The following is an 18,832-nucleotide window of genomic DNA, read 5'->3' as shown; positions in this document are numbered from 1 at the left end:
ACAGTAACACCAAATATTTGCGTTTGGCTTAAATTAATGTGCGAGGTGTTACACTGTAAGGCAACTGCAGGAATTTCTTATGAAGGCAGGGTCATGTGTGCATGATGTGTATAAACACACACACACTCTCTCTCTTGCCCTCTCCCTCTCCCGAATGGGCACACACACACACACACACACGCACACACACAACAGAATTAGAATTTTTGCCTGACAATAGAAAACTTTACCTTCTAATGGGTTTCGGTTTTTACATAAATAGAAACCCATAAGAAGAAGCCAGTAAGAGAAGACCTTTGTTTCTTTTTTGAAAATGTTTTTTATTGTTCTGGAAAACAGGTAAAAAATGAAATCACAGTATTTTGATCAAGTTGGTTATGAATTGCAATGTGATTATTATTATTATTAAAATAGCAAGCTACAAGAGTAAATATTTAAAATGAGGGAAAAAAGTAAAAACAGTGTAAAGCCTAATGGTTTGTGCAATTCTGTAGTATCCAGCCCAGCTGAATGCAAGTTTAACAAGTAATTAAAAAAACTATACACAGTTTTTTCATTCTTTTGTCAGTAGATACTAAGCTGTGTGCAATGACAACAAATAAAGCACAAAGGCATTTGCTAAATAAATAAATAACGGCAATAATAATTTACATTGTGAATCCCTGCCCTGATCAGGGTGAACATTTAAATGATGCCAAGTTGGTCTGAGGTCTCTTAAAGTGCCTGTACCGCTCAATAAGGGCATGAATTGACAACAAAACGCCCTTGAAGATGAATTCTTCAGGAAGGAACATCAACTTTAACCCCCGCCCCCCAACAAAAAAATGACATAAATAAAAAACAACCAAGAAACAATGTAGCAATGTAATAAAACCTTTAAATAGCAGTTGGCATCTTTCAAACATTCCTTACCTTAGATGACATAGCAATAATATGCAGCTCTTGCACTAGTAAAAAGAGAGGAGCTCTTGTCTTGTCTTACCAAACTCGTACCAAAAACGTAATCAACTGAGAACGAATTTTTGTTTAAAAAAAAAAAGAAAAACAAAAGAAAAACAAAAGCGGAAAGTCTCTGAATCTGTTTAGTCTGTGCGGCCACACGCCGGAAGGTTTCCAAAACCCCCTGTCCATTTGACGAGGGGAGGCTCTCCCCTCCTTTCCAATCCCTTTCCTGGGCTTTTGGGGGCCCGAAAACACTGCGGATACGAATCCACTGTTGCATCCGTCTTCAAAGAGGCCTTCCCTGACTAGGCCACACGGCTGGTGGTCAGAACCCCTTCGCGGGTTTCGATGAGTCAGCGCAAAATCAATCTCTCGGCTTCATCTGGGCCTGGTGGGGGGCTTCAGAGGAACCTTCGGCCCCGCGGAGACCTACGGGAAAGATCAGACACCCGAAACGAGTCAGCGCTAACTCTGCTTCGAGACGGCCTTCTGCTGTGACTCAAGACGCCACGAGAAGCCCCAGATGGCTTCTCTGCGTTCGTGCCAAAACGTTGGAGGGGGTCATTGGAGCAACGTGGCGTTGGCTGAGCAGAGCCAGGGCAAATGCGCATCTTAAAAAGTTTGACTCTTTAGATGCTGGTAAAAAATGTGAAAACACTGATAGATTTCTGAGAAACATGTCGACCAAAACCGTACCAAAAAAGCATACAATCATGTGAAAGAAGAATTTTGTTATGAATATTGGTAAAAATAGATGTTAGGCACACAAAAGGAGACAAGGACCTAGAAGTGGCCATAATGTAAGCCAGCGTTGCCCAACCCTGTTCTTGGAGCTCAACTGTCCTGTAGGTTTTCACTCAAACCCTAACAAAGCGCACCTCATTCAACAGCTAAAGATCTTGTTGACCGGCTAATTAGTAAAATCAGGTGTGCCAAATTAAGATTGAAATGTAAACTACAGGACGGTAGTTCTCCAGGAACAGGGCTGTGCAGCCCCTGGTGCAGGCAATGTGGAAAGAGTATTTGCCATAATGAAATATGACAGTGTAAATGGGTGCCATTGAGGAAGCCACGGGTGTCATAAAAGTCAGGCAGCCACTGGATCATGTGTTCATGCGAAGGCACAAGATCAGAGTGACCAATCACACGCATGGATCATGTGGAGCGGTAAAAGGAAGTGCATGTGAAATGAGCACCCACCTGAGGCTGTTTCCAGGGTGACTGGGCTCCTGCTGGCTTCACAGGGGGCACTGGAGGCTTTGGCTTGTTGCCCTAGGAACAGATATATTACACTATAATGTCTAAAACAAAGCAATTCAGCCCAGATAAAGGCGTCTGTCTGTAAGATAATTTATTATATATATATACAGTATATATGTACACACATGCACACACAAAGATATCAACATACTGTACATGATTGACTGTTAGGAATAAGTGACATGGCCACTGAGCAATAAATTAAAATAAAAAGTAAAATGAAAATAAAACAACCGCTTGTTATAAAATTTTGCTAAATTGTTATAAATGAAAGATGAGAATGTTGTTCACCTGCTTCTCATTCAGCTGTGGTAAAGGCTTCATTGGAGGTATTGGTTTATTCTGTGACAACACAACATTAATTATTATCGCAAAAATATTGAATTCAACCAAAGATTTATTTACCCAATTGTATAAAATAAACAATGGGATGACCAAGTCATTTGATAAAACTATAAATGAGAAATAAATACTGGCCAAGAAACATTTAACACATTTACTGACTTTTTTTTTGCATAGATCATAAAGCAATTTAAACAGAAACATGTTCTGCCTATATACCTATAACAAAGTACCAATTTTGATCATACCAAAGAAAATATTCAAATAAGAAAAAACAGTGAATTCCAAAATGTTTGTGGAAACGTTTGTAAGCACAGTTTTCGATTTAATCTGATCCAATGCGTGTTTTGTGAATGAGGCCCAATATGTTTTAAAATATGACCAAAGTTAGCACATACTAGGAAAGTAGTTTGCTACATAACAGCATGTCTATGTTCTCACCTTTAAATATGATGGTTTGTTTGGAGCAACAGGAGGTGGAATATTGGGTCTTGCCACCTGAAAGAAGCAAAACATAAAAGAAAATATTCAAGATATTAGTGCATAGCAATGTGTAAAATTAACTGATAATACAGGTAATACTCCATGCTATCACTACAGATAAAGGTTTGTTTTCACATAATGGGCATATTGTTGTACCTGTACAGGATTTGGAGGTTTTTCTGTCTGTGCTTTCTTGGGGGGCTATAAAAGAAAAAAAAGAATAAAACATTAGTGTACTTCTGGGAAAATACCCAGCTGGACCTCCAGGATGCTGATTGGCTGGGGCAGTCTCACCTGTGGGGGGGGTCGGCTGGGCACCACCCTGACGACCAGCGGGGTGCAGGCCTGAGTGGCGGACGACTCCAGGAAGGTGGGCTCACTGATCCGAGGGGCCCCGCACCGTGGGCTACCCTTCCCGCCCCTCTCCAAAAACAGAGGGTTGGACAGGCCCGAGGCAGAGTGCGGCTTCCTGCAAGTGGATGATGGGAAATAGAACTATCAGACATCACAGTCAGAGCGCGAGAGGACGACGGGAACTCTCAGACATCACAGACAGACGGCAAGAGGACGATGGAAAATACAACTTTCAGTCACAGACAGCTGGCCAATAAACACACAGCTTGCTCCGCACAAGGAAGAGGTCCAGGTGTTTGAGTGTGGTTAAAGATCCACTCCAGGAGAAGCTCTGCTGTGTGTGTTCAGCTTTTTCCATAAAAAATGAAGTGTCATCAGAACGGAATGGCTGCCCTATAAGTAAGCAGTACATCTGGATACTATGCGTATCATGAACAGAAATTTGGAAACAACATACAACCCATTTTGGTTGTTATTTTGAGAGTAAATGTCAGCAATTGTAATCTTGAGAGGGATTTTCACTCTGTCGGAATCTGTCACTTAACAGGACACCAACAAATCCTTTCACATTTCTGTCTCAAATCCCCTCCAAATTTTCCATGGTGAAACTGAAAATAAATGCTTTCTGTGAAGCATTGACTGTAAGCTATACATGTTTGTGCTCTGCAATTTTCACACAAGTGGGCATTTCTCTGAACACTTTGAAGAGTAGGTTTTTTAGAATGTTTTTTTTTCAAAATTCTAAGTCAGTGTTCTAGAACTGTAGCGATTGTTACATCATCATTAGAGTGTTCAGTTAAGAGCATTCTAATCGCATATTTGTGATCTCACACCTTAAGGAGTTAGACAGTGAGAGATGGAGGAGGAGGAAAAGCACTCACTTCTCCCCTGGGTATTTCTGCTTCCTGGGCTTTCGGTAGAACAGGAGCCCACCGACCACAAGCGAGATCAGCACCAGCACCACCCCTGCCACCGACGCCCCGATTACCAGCATGCTGTCATCTGCAAAAAAAACAACCGTATCACAACGTCAGCAAGACACCTCCCGAAAAATCACAGTCACATCATCTACAAAAACGACCCAATCCCACCGTCTGCAAAAGCACCCTAATAATCCCAATTACATTATTTGCAAAAACACCTTGGCCATTCATTACGCAGCACAGCTGAGGCTGATCCGGGAACTCTCCTGAGGCCTTACCTGCGGGAAGGTCAGACAGTTTGACGTTGCAGTAGGGCGGAGCCCAGCCGGGGTCACAGTGACACGCCCGCTCGTGATTGCACACCTGCCAGGTGAAGAGAGAAGACGTGTTCAAACCCATAACCGATTCAGCATTATTTGAATAATAGCTTTGGTGCAAATGAGGCCGAAAGCGCAGATGTTGTATTGGCTCACCCCGTGATTGTTGCATTTGGCAGAACACTCTTCTTCCGTGCCGTAGACTGTAACGTCCTGGCACCGGTTGTCGTAGCACACCTGTCAAAACGTAGAAAAACAGACGCTTGCTGAAAAAGTGCAATGCCTCAAACGTGAACAAAGAATTCCAGTGCTGCACATTCCAATCTTCGTCTAAATCACGCGTTACCAAGTTGTCAGTGAATACTGATGTGTTCTGGAGGAGATCAACGCATTTGTGTGTCCAAACAAAGGCTTCAACTGCATTTCAACACTCTCATACATTAACCAATAATCACAGCTGCTTTTTAACTACAATGCAAAGAGCATGGAAGAAATGTTAAACTCACCTTGTTAACTCCACACTTAGTTCCCGTCGGAACCATCCCTAAGTTGTCTGTTTCCGAAGGATCCACTGCGATGTTGCACTGCGTCCTGAACATTAAAGTCAGGATGGCTTTCTGACCCGTGATGGGGAACTCGTTTCCGCCTGAGCAGAAGATCTTCCCACATTTAATGTCCCTGAGAGACAGGAGAGAACATCCATGTTTTCATCTTCCACTGATTACATTTCCTGATATTCACGATACTATGAGAAATTTAAAATCCAGAGAAAGTTTTCAGTTGGCTGTATTAAGCATTTATAAATGAGTTATGTATGGTTTAAATTTTACGCAGATTACATATCAGTGCAGAATAATGGTTCAGGAATTGGGCTTGTGTTCAAAGGCTGTGGGCTTGTTTCCTTGCTGGGATACTGCCATTGTACCATTGACTTTGGCCTAAAAACAGTGGTTCAGATCAAAAATCATCAGCTCACGCAACTGTTTAAGAAGAATTTTTTTTTCAATCCACCATGTTTTAGGACATCTGTTGCAGTACTCTCCGAGAATCAATCCAATCTTTAGTCTGGAGATGGATGCACTCAGCCAACTTGTAACTCGTTGTTATGGAAATAATCTTTTAATGCTAATGCTGTTGGAAGGTGTAGTCATTACTCAATAACATTCTAAGATTAAAAAAAAAAAATGAAATTCTCAATTTGTCTTGCCTGCTGTCAAGGCTTTGATCCAAACCGGGATTAAGAATTAAAAAAACATTGCTGTTGTGAGCACAGGAAAAAGGGGGGACTGTGCTTATTGCACAGGTATTTCTGAGAGCGGTGGGAGAGAAGCTGTGCTTACTGTGCTGGGCACTTCTGATAGCCATATGGGTTCCTGCCACAGTTGGCATCCCGGCTCCCTTGGGTGTTCTGATAGAAGCAGGAATCCGGAGCGACCTGTGCCCCTGCAGGGTAAGAGAGATAGACAGACATGAGGGACGGCAGTGTAGTATAATGGTTAGGGATACTGGTACTGTAACCCGAAAGGTCACAGGTTCGATTCCTGGGTAGGACAATGCTGTTGTACCCTTGAGCAAGGTACTTAACCTGCATTGCTTCAGTACGTATCCAGCGTTATAAATGGATGCAATGTAAAAAATGCAATGCCAAATGTTGTGTAAGTTGCTCTGGATAAGATAAGAGCGTCTGCTAAATGCCTGTAATGTAATATAATTTAACTAACTCACTGTTATGAACCTGCGCCCTGCTCTGTGCTGTGTATGTGACTGTGCTGCTCAGTCTCCACTGATCTGGAATTTGAGTGCTGAGCAGTTGTGGGCCTGCAGTGAGCTCACTATTTGTCGTCAGGAGTTCTGAAAGAATGATGCTGGCTTATCTATCACAGTTTGCATATTTATGAGCAGCAATCCTGATAAAACAATCTAGCACCTGCCCTGAGAAAAGAGTGCTCCAGTGTTCCTTATTTCAGTCCCCGTGAAATGTTTTACTCTAATCTAGCAACTGTTTTACTATCTTTACATCCTAGTAAAAGATTTATTATGTTACAGTCACTTGGCAGACGCTCTTTTCCAGAATGATGTACAGTAGTGGAGAACATCAGCGTAACTCTTAGGAATATAAACATGCGCTGTCACCAAGAAGGCACAGACACACAATTTATGGAGGCCCAATTCATAGTTTATCGCTTAAATTTATAGCTATGGTTGTGGAAACAAGGAGGAAACAAGCCTTTGTGCAATGTTGGTGTGTATGACAGTGTGTAGTGCAGTGCTAGTGTATAGGACAGTGTGTAGCGCAGTGCTGGTGTGTAGGACAGCGTGCAGTGCAGTGTTGGTGTGTAGTACAGTGTGTAGTGCAGTGTGCAATACAGCGTGTAGTGCAGTGTTGGTGTGCAGTACAGTGTGTAGTGCAGTGTGCAATACAGCGTGTAGTGCAGTGTTGGTGTGCAGTACAGCGTGTAGTGCAGTGTTGGTGTGTACTACAGTGTGTAGTGCAGTGTGCAATACAGCGTGTAGTGCAGTGTTGGTGTGTAGTACAGTGTGTAGTGCAGTGCTGATGTTTAGCACAGTGTGTAGCACAGTGTTGATGTGTAGCACAGTGTGTAGCGCAGTGCTGGTGTGTAGGACAGCGTGTAGTGCAGTGTTGGTGTGTAGTACAGTGTGTAGTGTAGTGTGCAATACAGCGTGTAGTGCAGTGTTGGTGTGCAGTACAGCGTGTAGTGCAGTGTTGGTGTGTAGTACAGTGTGTAGTGCAGTGTTGGTGTGTAGTACAGTGTGTAGTGCAGTGCTGATGTTTAGCACAGTGTGTAGCGCAGTGTTGATGTGTAGCACAGCGTGTAGTGCACTGTTAGCGTGTAGCACCGTGTGTAGCGCAGTGTACCTGCTCCCCACAGCTTGGTGCAATGTTGATGTGTAGCACAGCGTGTAGTGCAGTGTTGGTGTGTAGTACAGTGTGTAGTGCAGTGCTGATGTTTAGCACAGTGTGTAGCACAGTGTTGATGTTTAGCACAGCATGTAGTGCACTGTTAGCGTGTAGCACCGTGTGTAGCGCAGTGTACCTGCTCCCCACAGCTTGGTGCAGTGCTGCTGGTGAGTGGGGCAGTGCCCGTTGTGGCAGTAGCCCCGGTTGGAGCTGCAGGGAAGGCCGTTCATCCTGAAGGCGTCGCTGGGGCACTGCGGGGCATTTCCTGTGCAGTACTCCGCCAGGTCACAGTCGCCAGCGCTTTTTCGGCAGAGGGTCCCCGCCTGTTTGAGCTGGGGAGGGGGGGAGTGGGGGGCAGCGAGGAAACACGTTTAAAAGAAACAAAACGCTTCGCTCGAACACGAGGATCGTCCTGGCTCTGTGACCGACCGCGCACTGAATAACCCTAACTCACTGGCGGTTACGTTAAATCACAAATATGTTTTACTTGCACAGAAATAAACCTGAAAAGAAAAAACCCTTGTGAACAGGGTGCTATAATGATTACTTCCCATCTTGTATTGCATGCTACTTATATTGTCCGTACATTAATTTTAATAGTGCAGTGAGCTCTTCCCTTACCTGAGAGATACGTTCATTTTAATAGTGCACTGTGCTGTCCTTACCTGAGAGGTAAGTTCATTTCCATATCATAATAAGGTGTCCTTACCTGGCAGTTCTGGCAGCACTCCCCGTGTGCGCACTGGGCCCCCTCGGACAGGAGGCAAGTGGTGGCGTTACAGCATGGGTTTTGGCATTCCTGCGAAAGTCAAAGGATCAAATTGGGGTGGCAGTGTGGTATAATTATTTGTGAACTGGGCTTTTAACTCAAAGGTTCATTTCCTGGGTAGGACACTACGGCTGCACCCTTGAGCAAGATACTTAACCTGAATTGCTTCAGTGTGTATCCAGCTGTATAAACGGATCCTGTGTAAGACGTTATATAAATTGCTCTGGATAAGAGCGTCCGCCAAATGCCAGGAATGTCAATGTGACGGCCAACAGAAACCTCACCCGGTATGACATAGCCAGTGTAAGACCTTTACTCCAAAAGAAACAGTAACACCACAGAGCACACTCCTCACCAAGTAAGTCCACAGACAAGATCATCATCATGAAATAAATGTCAATTGTATTCAATGATAATATAATGGTTTTAGTGATGATAATGGACTGGGTACAATGGGTAGATTTGATTAATTTATAGATCGCATTAATTATTTGCTAATTACTGCTACTGTTACCTAAGGTGGCTTCTAGCACTTGCACATGTTAATCACTCATAAACTCTTTTGCGCATTTTTATATTAGAAAAAGATAAGTTCATTGAAATAGCTTATTTGTGGTTCATTGGCTGTGCTACTGTAAGGATTCAAACTTGCAGCCCTCAGACCCAGGATCTTGGTTGCGGGACCATACACGGCCCACTTCCTGGACAGTCGGGGAACATAGTGTCTTACCTCTACAGTGCCACAGTCACACTCCTCTCCAGCTTCCAAAAAGGCATTTCCACAGACGGGACCCCCATAAAGCTGGTCGGCGTTCGGGGTGTCCAGCAGGCAGCTGGGATTGGCCTTCTCCAGAAAGGACCTCAGCTGTGTCTGACTGCAGTGGCTGAACTCCTTTGGGAAGATAAACCTAAAAAAAAAAAAAAATCATATTTACATTCTTAAAAAAGAATAGTCATATAGATGTTCATTTTAAAAAAAAAGATGAATATTTTAAAGAAAAGCGAAGTTTGGGAACGGCCGTTTCAGGAGATGGGGAATCTCACCCAACGCTGTCGGCCATGATGCAGTTCCTGCTGAAGCCCGATGCCCCACAGCCGCAGTGTGAGTCATCGTGGGACATGCCCAGGTTGTGCCCCATCTCATGGGCGATAGTGGATGCCACCCCGATAGGGTTTCTGTTGTGGTCCTGAGAAGAACAAGGGTCGTGTCATTTCTGCCTGTCAAGTCAACTTCCCTCGCAAGCATTGCACTCTTTCTTATAAATTCAGCCTATGTTTTAGATTCAGCAACCGCTGAACTCACCAAACTGTGTGAAGGAAACAACATAGATTTTTAAATTGTTAATCAAGGGTTAGTGAAAAATGTTGGTTGAATCCTAGCCTGAGCGCCCCAGATGTGTCAGATAGATGCGGCTTTAATGGAAAATGGGGTTCAGGCAGAGGCGGGACTGTACCTCATTCACAGCTCCAGAGCCTCCGGTACACATGGCAAATTTGGTTGCCAAGCCGACAGTGGTGCCTTCAAAATCTATACCGCTGGAGAGAGGAAAACGCAACACAAAACTATTAAAATGAAGAAAGGAGAAACAAAGGCAGGTATATTTTTGCACAAACAGACTCACACTCTTAAACTACAGAACTATAATCTGCACCCATAATCTGAGGATTTTAAAAAAAACTGAGGGTCCCTAGAATGGTCACCACCTTTCACCCCACTAGTGCTGGCCCTGATAGCAAGGCTGGTTGCTCCCATTCAAAAAGGAAAAACAGATTTTCTTCCTGAGTGTACACGTACGAATTTCACTGATATCACCAGGCCACAAAAGGCTACCTTCAACCTCCTGTTCATGAAATGAACTACAACAATTAAACTACAACAATAACCAGTCAACCTGCCATGATATGGGTTGTATTATGGTCTGAGTGATAAAGTTACTGTGTTTTTTTTTGAACCACCGTTACCAGCTGGCTCAAATAATTCCCCCTAAAAACTCCTCCAAACCCACCATCTTTTGAATCCCCTACATTTAGGGGTACCTCCTCCAGTCTGGCAACCCTTCTTGCCCCTGCTTGACCATGCCAGAAATGCCCAGGACAAGATGGCGGCTCCTGCTACTCACGTGACGAACTGCGCGTTGTCGTGCTTCTTCTTCTTGAGCAGGCTGCTCTGCCGCCACTTGAGAAATCTGGTGAGGGTCTCGTCAGGATCGGAGCTGACCTCAATCTGGTCCTGGTAGGACCAGACCTCCAAGCCCACGAGCATGACTCGGATGTTCACAGGCCGATACAGCTGAAAAGCCACAGGAAACATTTAGATTCCTCGTTTAGGTTCTTCAGCCAAGTCAACCCCAGAGGGCTGCAGTATCGGCTGGTTTATGGTGCGATTCAAATAGCTGAAGTCATTGATCGGCTAGAGTTTACACAACTTGTTTCCAAGACCTGAATTAGCTGCTGATTTAAAGGAAACCACAAAGGCTTGCAGACACTTTCCAGGACTGTAATCACATTCAAAGTAATTTCAGGACTGATTTTAGAAGCACGAACATGCACGTCACACAAATAAATAATAAATAAAGTCTCCGATACCTTATCAACATGATTTGCAATTTCCAGCATTCTGGCTTGTATAGTCTTCATACTTTCCCCATGTTTCTTAAACTGAAAACACATCAGATAAAAACAAGTAAATACCCACAATAAATGTTAGGACCATTGTTTTGACTACGTGTATAGAAAATTGAGAAAAGCTGTACCAATCACAGATTAGAAATACAAATACAAGTAAAATGGCAAGAGAAAAATCACCTCTGTTTTGTCAACCACCAAATACATCTCCACAAATCTTTGGACGTCAGAAAAGGGCTTGCTTTCCTGAAAACAAAGAGTATGATTACATTTCCTCAAAAGGCATGTTTTTTTCTGTTTTCACTGTATTCAGGGTGGATTTAAACTGATTTTAGATTTCAAGACTAATGAAATTGTCTCTGTAATTACATATAACCTGGGCGAGAGTATACATTGATATCAAATGTACTGATGAATGGTATATATAATTCATGAAAAATGAATGCCCCATCTCTACTGGAAGTTCTGAAATTACTTTAATCTCCCATGAAAACAGTGTGTGTGTGTGTGTGTGTGTGTGTGTGTGTGTATGTGTATGAATGTGTGTGTGTGTGTGTGTGTATGAATGTGTGTGAGTGTGTGTGTGTGTGTGTGTGCGTGTGCGTGTGTATGAATGTGTGTGTGTGCGTGTATGAATGTGTGTGAGTGTGTGTGTGTGTGGGTGTGTGTGTGTGTATGAATGTGTGTGTGCGTGTGTGTGTATGTGTGTGCGTGTATGAATGTGTCTTTGTGTATCCATATGTGTGCACGTGCGTGCGCTCCTGTACCCAGTTGGCGAGGCTGAGCAGCCCGGAGGCCCTGGGGCCGAGGTCGTAGGCGGTTTTGTTGGGGTGGCTGCAGGTGGCCCTCTTCCCTCGAAGGCGGTCCGGCCGGTACACCGCATGGTCGTCTTCCGCCGACCGTCCCAAGGGCTCGATCAGGTACACCTGCTGCTCGGCCCTTAGGAAGCCCCTACAGGAGGGCAAAGAGCACATCAGGCCCAGCACCCCTGCTTCTCCACAGCATACATGCAACACGCATACATACTAATGTAGCATTCATAAACAAATCCACCATACACCGATCAATTATATAGGATAGAATAGAATAGAACAGAACAGAACAACATAGAATATAATAGAATAGAATAGAATACAATAGAATACAATAGAATAGATTTATTTTTCCCAGGGGGAACATCAGAATGATACCAATCCATTGTGTGTATTTGCAGAAGTTTAAAATATAAATATAACTGTTTCAAAGACCTCCTTAAGCTATGAAAACATGTATTAATTTTTTTTTATTCTGTAATGTTGTTAACTACAGAAATGACCATGTGTCCTTTAATGGCTAAAGCGATACTAATAGATCATAGAGCATAAATCAATTTCATTGCTGTGTCATAAGCTTATGATAAGTGATTCAGTCATAAGTGCGCATTACAACAGCTGCAGATCTTTAAAAGGCTGTCTAAGGACACAAAACACCACATGCTACATAGTCATATAAATCAGAATTCAGTCAGTTATTAAGCAGAAGAAACAGTGTCTCAGTGAGTCTCTGGACAGAACGTGCTGTTTTTTTTTCTTTCTTACAGGGGTTATGACCAAGCTGCAAATGCACAGCAAGTGAATCACAGCCCTCAAGGCACAATTCACTCCCCCAAAAAGCCACGTTAGCCATTAACAGGCTGCGCAACACTGCACAGCTCAATTCGACTGAGAAGAAAAAAAGGAAACATTTTACTGCCTCGCATTCCCAACTGTTGTCGAAGCATTAAAATGAGACAGTTAAACAACAACAGCGACAGCTTGAAGATAACCCCGGATATCAATTAAACTGCAGTCAAAAACAGCAGCTTTAAGATAACCCCAGACATTAAATATACGGTATGAGACCAAAAAAACATCAGTTTCTCATACAAGATGAGACACAGATATGTCCGATATCAGATACAATTAGGGACACAAATTTATCCACAACTGTTTTCTTAACTGCAATTCATTCATTTCTCAACAAGCAAATTAATTAGCAAACTCCCCCTCCCCAGTATTCTACCTCACTTCCCACTAATTACACATTTTGCTGAAAGAACCATGGTTTCTTTTGGAATGCGTTCTAGCAGTTTCTCAGTAACTTCTTTGAATGTTTCGAGGCAGTGGTCATGTATTAATTTGCACTCATGTCTGCGTGTCTGTTGGGCCACTGTTTGGCATTCATTTGTCAGCTGTTCAGCCTTACAGTACGTTTCTTGTACTCAGACCTCTCTGCTCAAATCAGTGGAACATTTCAACTGGACCTTTTGCCATGTTCCGCCAACAACTTCCAGTATGCGGTGCTCCTAAACCCTTGATGTGCAAAAACTACCACAGCTGTGCCAACACAACAATATTTGCTGCAGGGTAAATTTCCAAGGTCCACAAATCTGGAGTATAAACTGAAGCATTGCATGGTATAGTACAGCAGAATAGCTTTTACCTGTACAGCAGAAAAAAAAAAACTGAAAATGTAATTTTGCATGGTTTTATGGTAGAATCTGAACCTTTGCTCTATTGCACTGATTAGAGACACCATATGGCACAACCCGCTGTTTGGATACTGCTTGAAATCCACGTCACATTCCTGTCTTTCTCACAAGGTGTATCACCTCAGCAAACCACTTTTATGAGAGTCACAATTCATCACCCATTGTATAATTAGTCAGGGGGGGAGGGGCTGGGAGAATCCAACACCCACAGCGACCACACAGTGCCTTTAGATGGTAATGCAAGCGGAAATCATTTTGGGTCACATGCCCCAGATAAACTGGTGTCTCTAGATATGACTCAATATATGTCTATATTGATGTACGTGAACTCGGGAATATAAATGTTAGATACCTAAGATAATATATTTTCTGAGATAAGAAGCACTTCAACTTCACTGCAAGTAATGCAGACTAGCAAACCAGTTCTGAAGTCCACAACCAAAACCTGACCGAATAAAGAACTCAGCATGTGGCACTCTGAACGAACATTTCGCAACAAGGATTTCATAATTCGACCAATCTCCATTGTTTGGATAAATATCCATTTGGATGAAGCTACAGCTCAAAGCACATTCTTTTCTTTTTTCATACTGTCAGCAAAATGTTCCCTTCACATTCTACACACAATTTTCTAAATTCTAACCCTGCACATTACAACCAAGCAACTCCACTCAAAAAAAATAACATAATTTTGACAGAACAGATGTGGTCCAAGAAATGACTGGCCTGACTTCACATTACATAATGCATGACATTCGTACGCAAGAACCACACTAAAGACTTCAACAGCGCCTTTTCTCAGTAACCCTCATTGCCAAATATGGAGGTACACCAGTCTATCTTCTCAAGCAGGATGTAACACCTTTTATTAAATTCAAGATAATGTGCGATGTTGACGGCATCATGAAAAACTCATCTCAGAGGGAATTCTTAGAATTACCTCAGTCTACCTCATGACACTTCATGATGAGGGATGTCAAACTTAAAATCCTCCTTCATGGACTATTAAATTCTCATGGCTGAGTCCACCTATCTGAGTAGCAAACCTGGGTCAAATACTTATTTGTTTTGTATTCAGATACTTTTCTACGCTTTACTGATCTTGTCTGGTGTATTGGAACCAATGAAGTACTCTCAAAAAGTGCAAACTCTGCATTCTGGTCATATTGGCAGGCTCAGTTACACCAGGCAAGATCAATGAAGCACAGTAAAGTATTTGAATTCAAAACAAATACGTATTTGACCCAGGTCTGCTGAGCAGCTCTACACAGGCATAGGTGAATAAAGCTGACCAGTACATACCGTATTCCAGAGCAGAGTCCAACACTGACAGAAGAATCTCCCACACCTTGGATATGCCCCTGGTAATAGCAGTGATCCTGTTGACACAAAATAAACCACAGAGGAATTAAATGTAGTGTAATCGCAGTGTGAGACAGCAGCCAATGGGGATCCTTTTCTTTGGTACACTGATACTGTATTAATCATTTGGAAAATACTTTGTCATGTTACATTTTTTCCCCCAATGAAACTGAAACATGAATGGAAACGTGCATTTTCCATAGGAAGAAGAAAACTGAAGAGCCAGAACTAAGAGGGGAAAACCAGGAAGAGGATTCCCTGACCCTGAAAAAAAGGCTAGAAACACTCCTGGAAACATGAAGAATTCAACAACACAATATAAAGAAATGTAGGCTGGGAATATTGACATATCGGAAAGCTCTCATATGTCTACACAGAGACACATATGCACGTAAGTGCAATGCCATACAGCCAAAGATCATAAACTCAGAGACTTTGTGAGTGAGGAGAGAGCGTGTAGTAATGACAAGAAGAACTTCTGTAGTGTCTGAGGACCGGGTGTGATTTCAATGGGCCGGTCCCAACACGGAGCCAGGAGGAACACAGTGATCTGAGCCAAACAGAGGCTGGAACGGGACTCCACCCCAAAAGGCCCCGCTGTGGAGTCCCATTCCAGCTTCTCAGTGTAAGAACATGCCCTGGATTTACAGGCCGGGCACGTGTCCCCTGGCGATGGTTCAAGAGGTAAACCGACGGAAATAGCTTGTGATAAACGCAGGTCAAAATACCCTGCTCCACTCAATCTTCAACAACAACAACAATATCAACAACAACAACAACAACAACTAATAATAATAATAATAATGTTTACTAGGCTTAGTGATTTATCAATACTCAATGTGTTGAACAGGATAGAAGCTAGAATTACACAACTGCAATCAATACTGTGGTACAATTATAATTAATGAACAAACTGACAATGATTATGGAGTTGATAACAGTAATAGAATATTTTTTCCACCGTCCTCCCACATAACAATTCACTGTACTCGCACTTAATGATAAATTCCTACCACTAATCAAACTCTACACTTATATGGCTGGGTCTGGTACTGTGCTGTGAGTGAGGTCATCCGCTGGTGAGACCTGTGGCAGTGGCGCGGCTGACTCCCAGGCTGGGGCCCGCGGGTGAGTTTAAATGCACTGCATTCCGGACCCAAGGCCACGGAGGACCCACTAAACGAAATCTCTACTCCCTTACCTCACGATCAGGCGATGTGGTCACCTCTGTCCCGTCTTCCAAGTAGTGCGTCTCCGTGTAATGCTTTCCCATGAGAAACCTGTCAAAGGAAACGGCACGCAAAGCTCACTCATTGAGACGCGGTTTCAGTTTGTTAAGGTTTCATTTCCTGAAATGCAAATAAAAAACGCAGTCATTTCAGGGCTGTGTGTGGGCTATATTCTGCAACTGGGCTTTCTCTGCGGCTGCTCCCTCTGTGTGGAATGCTCTTCCAATGAGCATCAGGGATGTAGAGAGTTTTGACATTTTTTAAATCCCTACTCAAGACCCATCTCTTCAGCATAAGTTATCCTTAGCTTCTCTATTGCCTTGCTTTGTATGTTTATTATTTGTATGTTATCTTGCACTGCCGTCTGTCCGTATTACTGTCCTATGTATATGCTTTGCCTTCTGTATTTACTGTACTTTCTGTTTTTTAACCTTTTAACTTTGTTAAGTGACCTTGGGCTCTGGATAGGTGCTATATATATATATATATAATGTATTATTATTTTTGTTATTATTAATTGTATTTGCTCAGACTGTGTCCCTTGATGAAAAGTCTCACCTGTTCTTCTCAAGATGAAGAGTAAAGTTCTTTCCCTCCACAGCCAAAGCATAATGAAGCTCGTCAGGATAAGACTATGGTCAGAAAATAATAAGTTAGAATTTGCCTGTGTCTATATTTTGATGACAAGTACTACAGTACTCTTGAAAAATAAACCACCTTTTCCAAAAGGAATTTTGAATTTGAAACTCAGAAGAGTGACAGTAAATTCGTAAATACTTAATGAAAATACAATAAAACATAATTAAAGGGCCTAATGCAACAGCCAAAGAATGGCTCTAGTGATAGCTATAAAATGGTCATGGTTAAGCCATGAGCAGATCGGTTTATTAAACCCATATGATTCTAATTATTATCTATGCGGACGAAGGCACTCAATACCACAGGAAACCGCATTGTTCCCACCACTGTTGGCCAATGCTTTTCTTTCCCGAAAAGAAAAAACTCGACAAAAACTATTTCTGGTTCAACGTGTAGTTTACGCAGAAACAACACAGTGCAGCGCGAGGCGTGCTTTGGAGACCTCGCATTTTTTCTTCTTCTTGACGAAGCCGGATTGTGCAGGCAGAGAGCATTATCGATGGAACCACGGATGCTATTAAACAGATCCCCAAAGTACTGAATAGGTAACATTTACGATGCAGTAGCCTATAAAACAGTGGAATGAAGGATGCATCAGCAGAAGGCCCAGATAATTCGATAACACTAACTCTTGAAACACTGGTGGCACGGGTGCTGTGAGGCAGCCTGACTGCACATGATAACAACAATCAAATATTAACTATAAGCGGAAGCCCTTGCTTTCTGGACAAAGAACGTCCGAACTTTTAAGAGCTTAAAGGCGACTAGTCAGAATTGAAGTTACGGGCAATCAAATGCAATATTCGCGTTGTATACTTTGGGAACCAAGGAGGTCGGAAAGAAACATTGGCTAAGGAAAGAAACATCTGTGAAACATGTAATAAAATTAGTATTGATTCTGTTTTAAAAGCCTATTCAGCTCGCCTCTGCGCTCCACGACGCACGCACCTGTGTGGACGATGCGCTCCTTTTCGCCCGAACGGTAAGTTTCTGAGGTCTGACAACGGCGTAGTCCATCACATGAGGCAGCGTGCGTAAACTTTCCACGAACAGTCCTGAAAAATATTACGAAGTTTTTTAAAATCATTTAGGCTAAACGCACACGTACAAGCAATGCAGACAAAATAAGCCTGTCGTAGCTATCAAATATAGACATGAATACAAAATACAGAAAATACATTTGGCTACAGCGCACACACGGACAATAGTGTAATTTTACATTAAATTTTAACGCACACACAACGAAACGATTCACATCAACAGAACTAGACAAAACCAAGCCGATTTCGTATTCTACGAAAGCTTCTTAGACAAACTGTTCCTTCCAGCAATATAAATTTAAAAATCCATGTTTTATACTTCATATTCCTTCCCAGGAATATGAATTTAAAAATCCATAAATTGTACTGCACACAACGTCGCCGAATGAATTTTCTATAAATAATAAAGATGTACATATTTTTCCTCAAAACTGGATTTTGAACTTACCCCATGACGAAAGGCCAATGAGTGACAGAATAAATAGATAGTATCGCATTGCTGACAACGCGCCCGCTACTCTCCGGTCCTGAAAACGATTCTCAGACTTGGGAGTCTTGCTTAGGAGTTTCGCTGTAGTCCTGCCTCCGAGTACGCTGACTGATATCCTGTGTATTTGCATACAAGCTTTGAGCTCCTATCCGGTAACAGCGCATTAAACGGAGTCATCCGGTGATTCATTCTAAAGTCAGATATTACCGGAAGGCCGTTAATTCTGAAACAATACAAGAAGTCCGTAAAACATATCTACTCCCAATTCTCCTGGTAGGCTACAGTATGACTTACATAATTTGATGTGCCAATAATAAACAACCATTCCAGAAACTAAAAATTCTATCCACGCATGCAGGACATATGACGGAACAGTCGTGCAGATTGTATTTAGTCAAATAAATGCAGAGCGATAGTTAACTCCTCTCCTCTGTGTAAATGGAAATAACAAACAAGTCAAACGAAAAAATAAATAAAAATAACAATAACGCCAATATCCCCACGTGCTTAAGAGAATTAAGATATTGGTCACATTAATTTAATTTGTGTGTAATAAATAATGGGTATAGTCATCGATAGATGTATGGGGAGTTCGGGGGGGGGGGGGGGCTCTTTTCCCGGCAAGATC

General features: G+C 42.5%; 1 protein-coding gene across 2 annotated transcripts; it reads right to left on the bottom strand.

Moving 5' to 3' along the window:
- Nucleotides 1-1,031: 1,031 nt before the first annotated feature.
- adam8a (ADAM metallopeptidase domain 8a) lies at nucleotides 1,032-18,320 on the bottom strand. 2 transcript variants are annotated; one of them, XM_064317425.1, is made up of 25 exons: nucleotides 18,163-18,320; nucleotides 17,623-17,729; nucleotides 16,594-16,667; nucleotides 16,008-16,086; nucleotides 14,747-14,823; nucleotides 11,703-11,886; nucleotides 11,116-11,181; nucleotides 10,897-10,968; nucleotides 10,431-10,600; nucleotides 9,765-9,846; nucleotides 9,355-9,497; nucleotides 9,041-9,218; nucleotides 8,251-8,340; nucleotides 7,678-7,873; nucleotides 5,962-6,064; nucleotides 5,128-5,299; nucleotides 4,778-4,858; nucleotides 4,583-4,667; nucleotides 4,263-4,383; nucleotides 3,322-3,496; nucleotides 3,184-3,228; nucleotides 2,986-3,042; nucleotides 2,482-2,544; nucleotides 2,143-2,208; nucleotides 1,032-1,371 (listed from the first exon to the last, which is right to left on the bottom strand). In XM_064317425.1, exons 1-25 carry the CDS (start codon nucleotides 18,209-18,211, stop codon nucleotides 1,321-1,323), a joined length of 2,586 nt encoding a protein of 861 aa, XP_064173495.1. In that variant the 5' UTR covers nucleotides 18,212-18,320; the 3' UTR covers nucleotides 1,032-1,320. The 2 variants fall into 2 exon arrangements, with proteins under 2 accessions (XP_064173495.1, XP_064173496.1); XM_064317426.1 differs by having other exon boundaries at nucleotides 2,143-2,214; nucleotides 2,494-2,544.
- Between the last annotated feature and the right edge of the window lie 512 nt (nucleotides 18,321-18,832).

Source organism: Anguilla rostrata, chromosome 18, assembly GCF_018555375.3.
Source record: "Anguilla rostrata isolate EN2019 chromosome 18, ASM1855537v3, whole genome shotgun sequence".
NCBI classification, from domain to species: domain Eukaryota; kingdom Metazoa; phylum Chordata; class Actinopteri; order Anguilliformes; family Anguillidae; genus Anguilla; species Anguilla rostrata.
This window is presented reverse-complemented; position numbering and strand designations above follow the sequence as displayed.

Coding starts and splice junctions, on each gene's coding strand:
- adam8a (XM_064317425.1), bottom strand. CDS start 18,211: ATGCGATACTATCTATTTATTCTGTCACTCATTGGCCTTTCGTCATGG. Junction 9,498..9,764: donor GCTCTGGAGCTGTGAATGAG/GTACAGTCCCGC, acceptor TGTTCTTCTCAG/GACCACAACAGAAACCCTAT. Junction 4,668..4,777: donor CCAAATGCAACAATCACGGG/GTGAGCCAATAC, acceptor TTCACCTGGCAG/GTGTGCAATCACGAGCGGGC.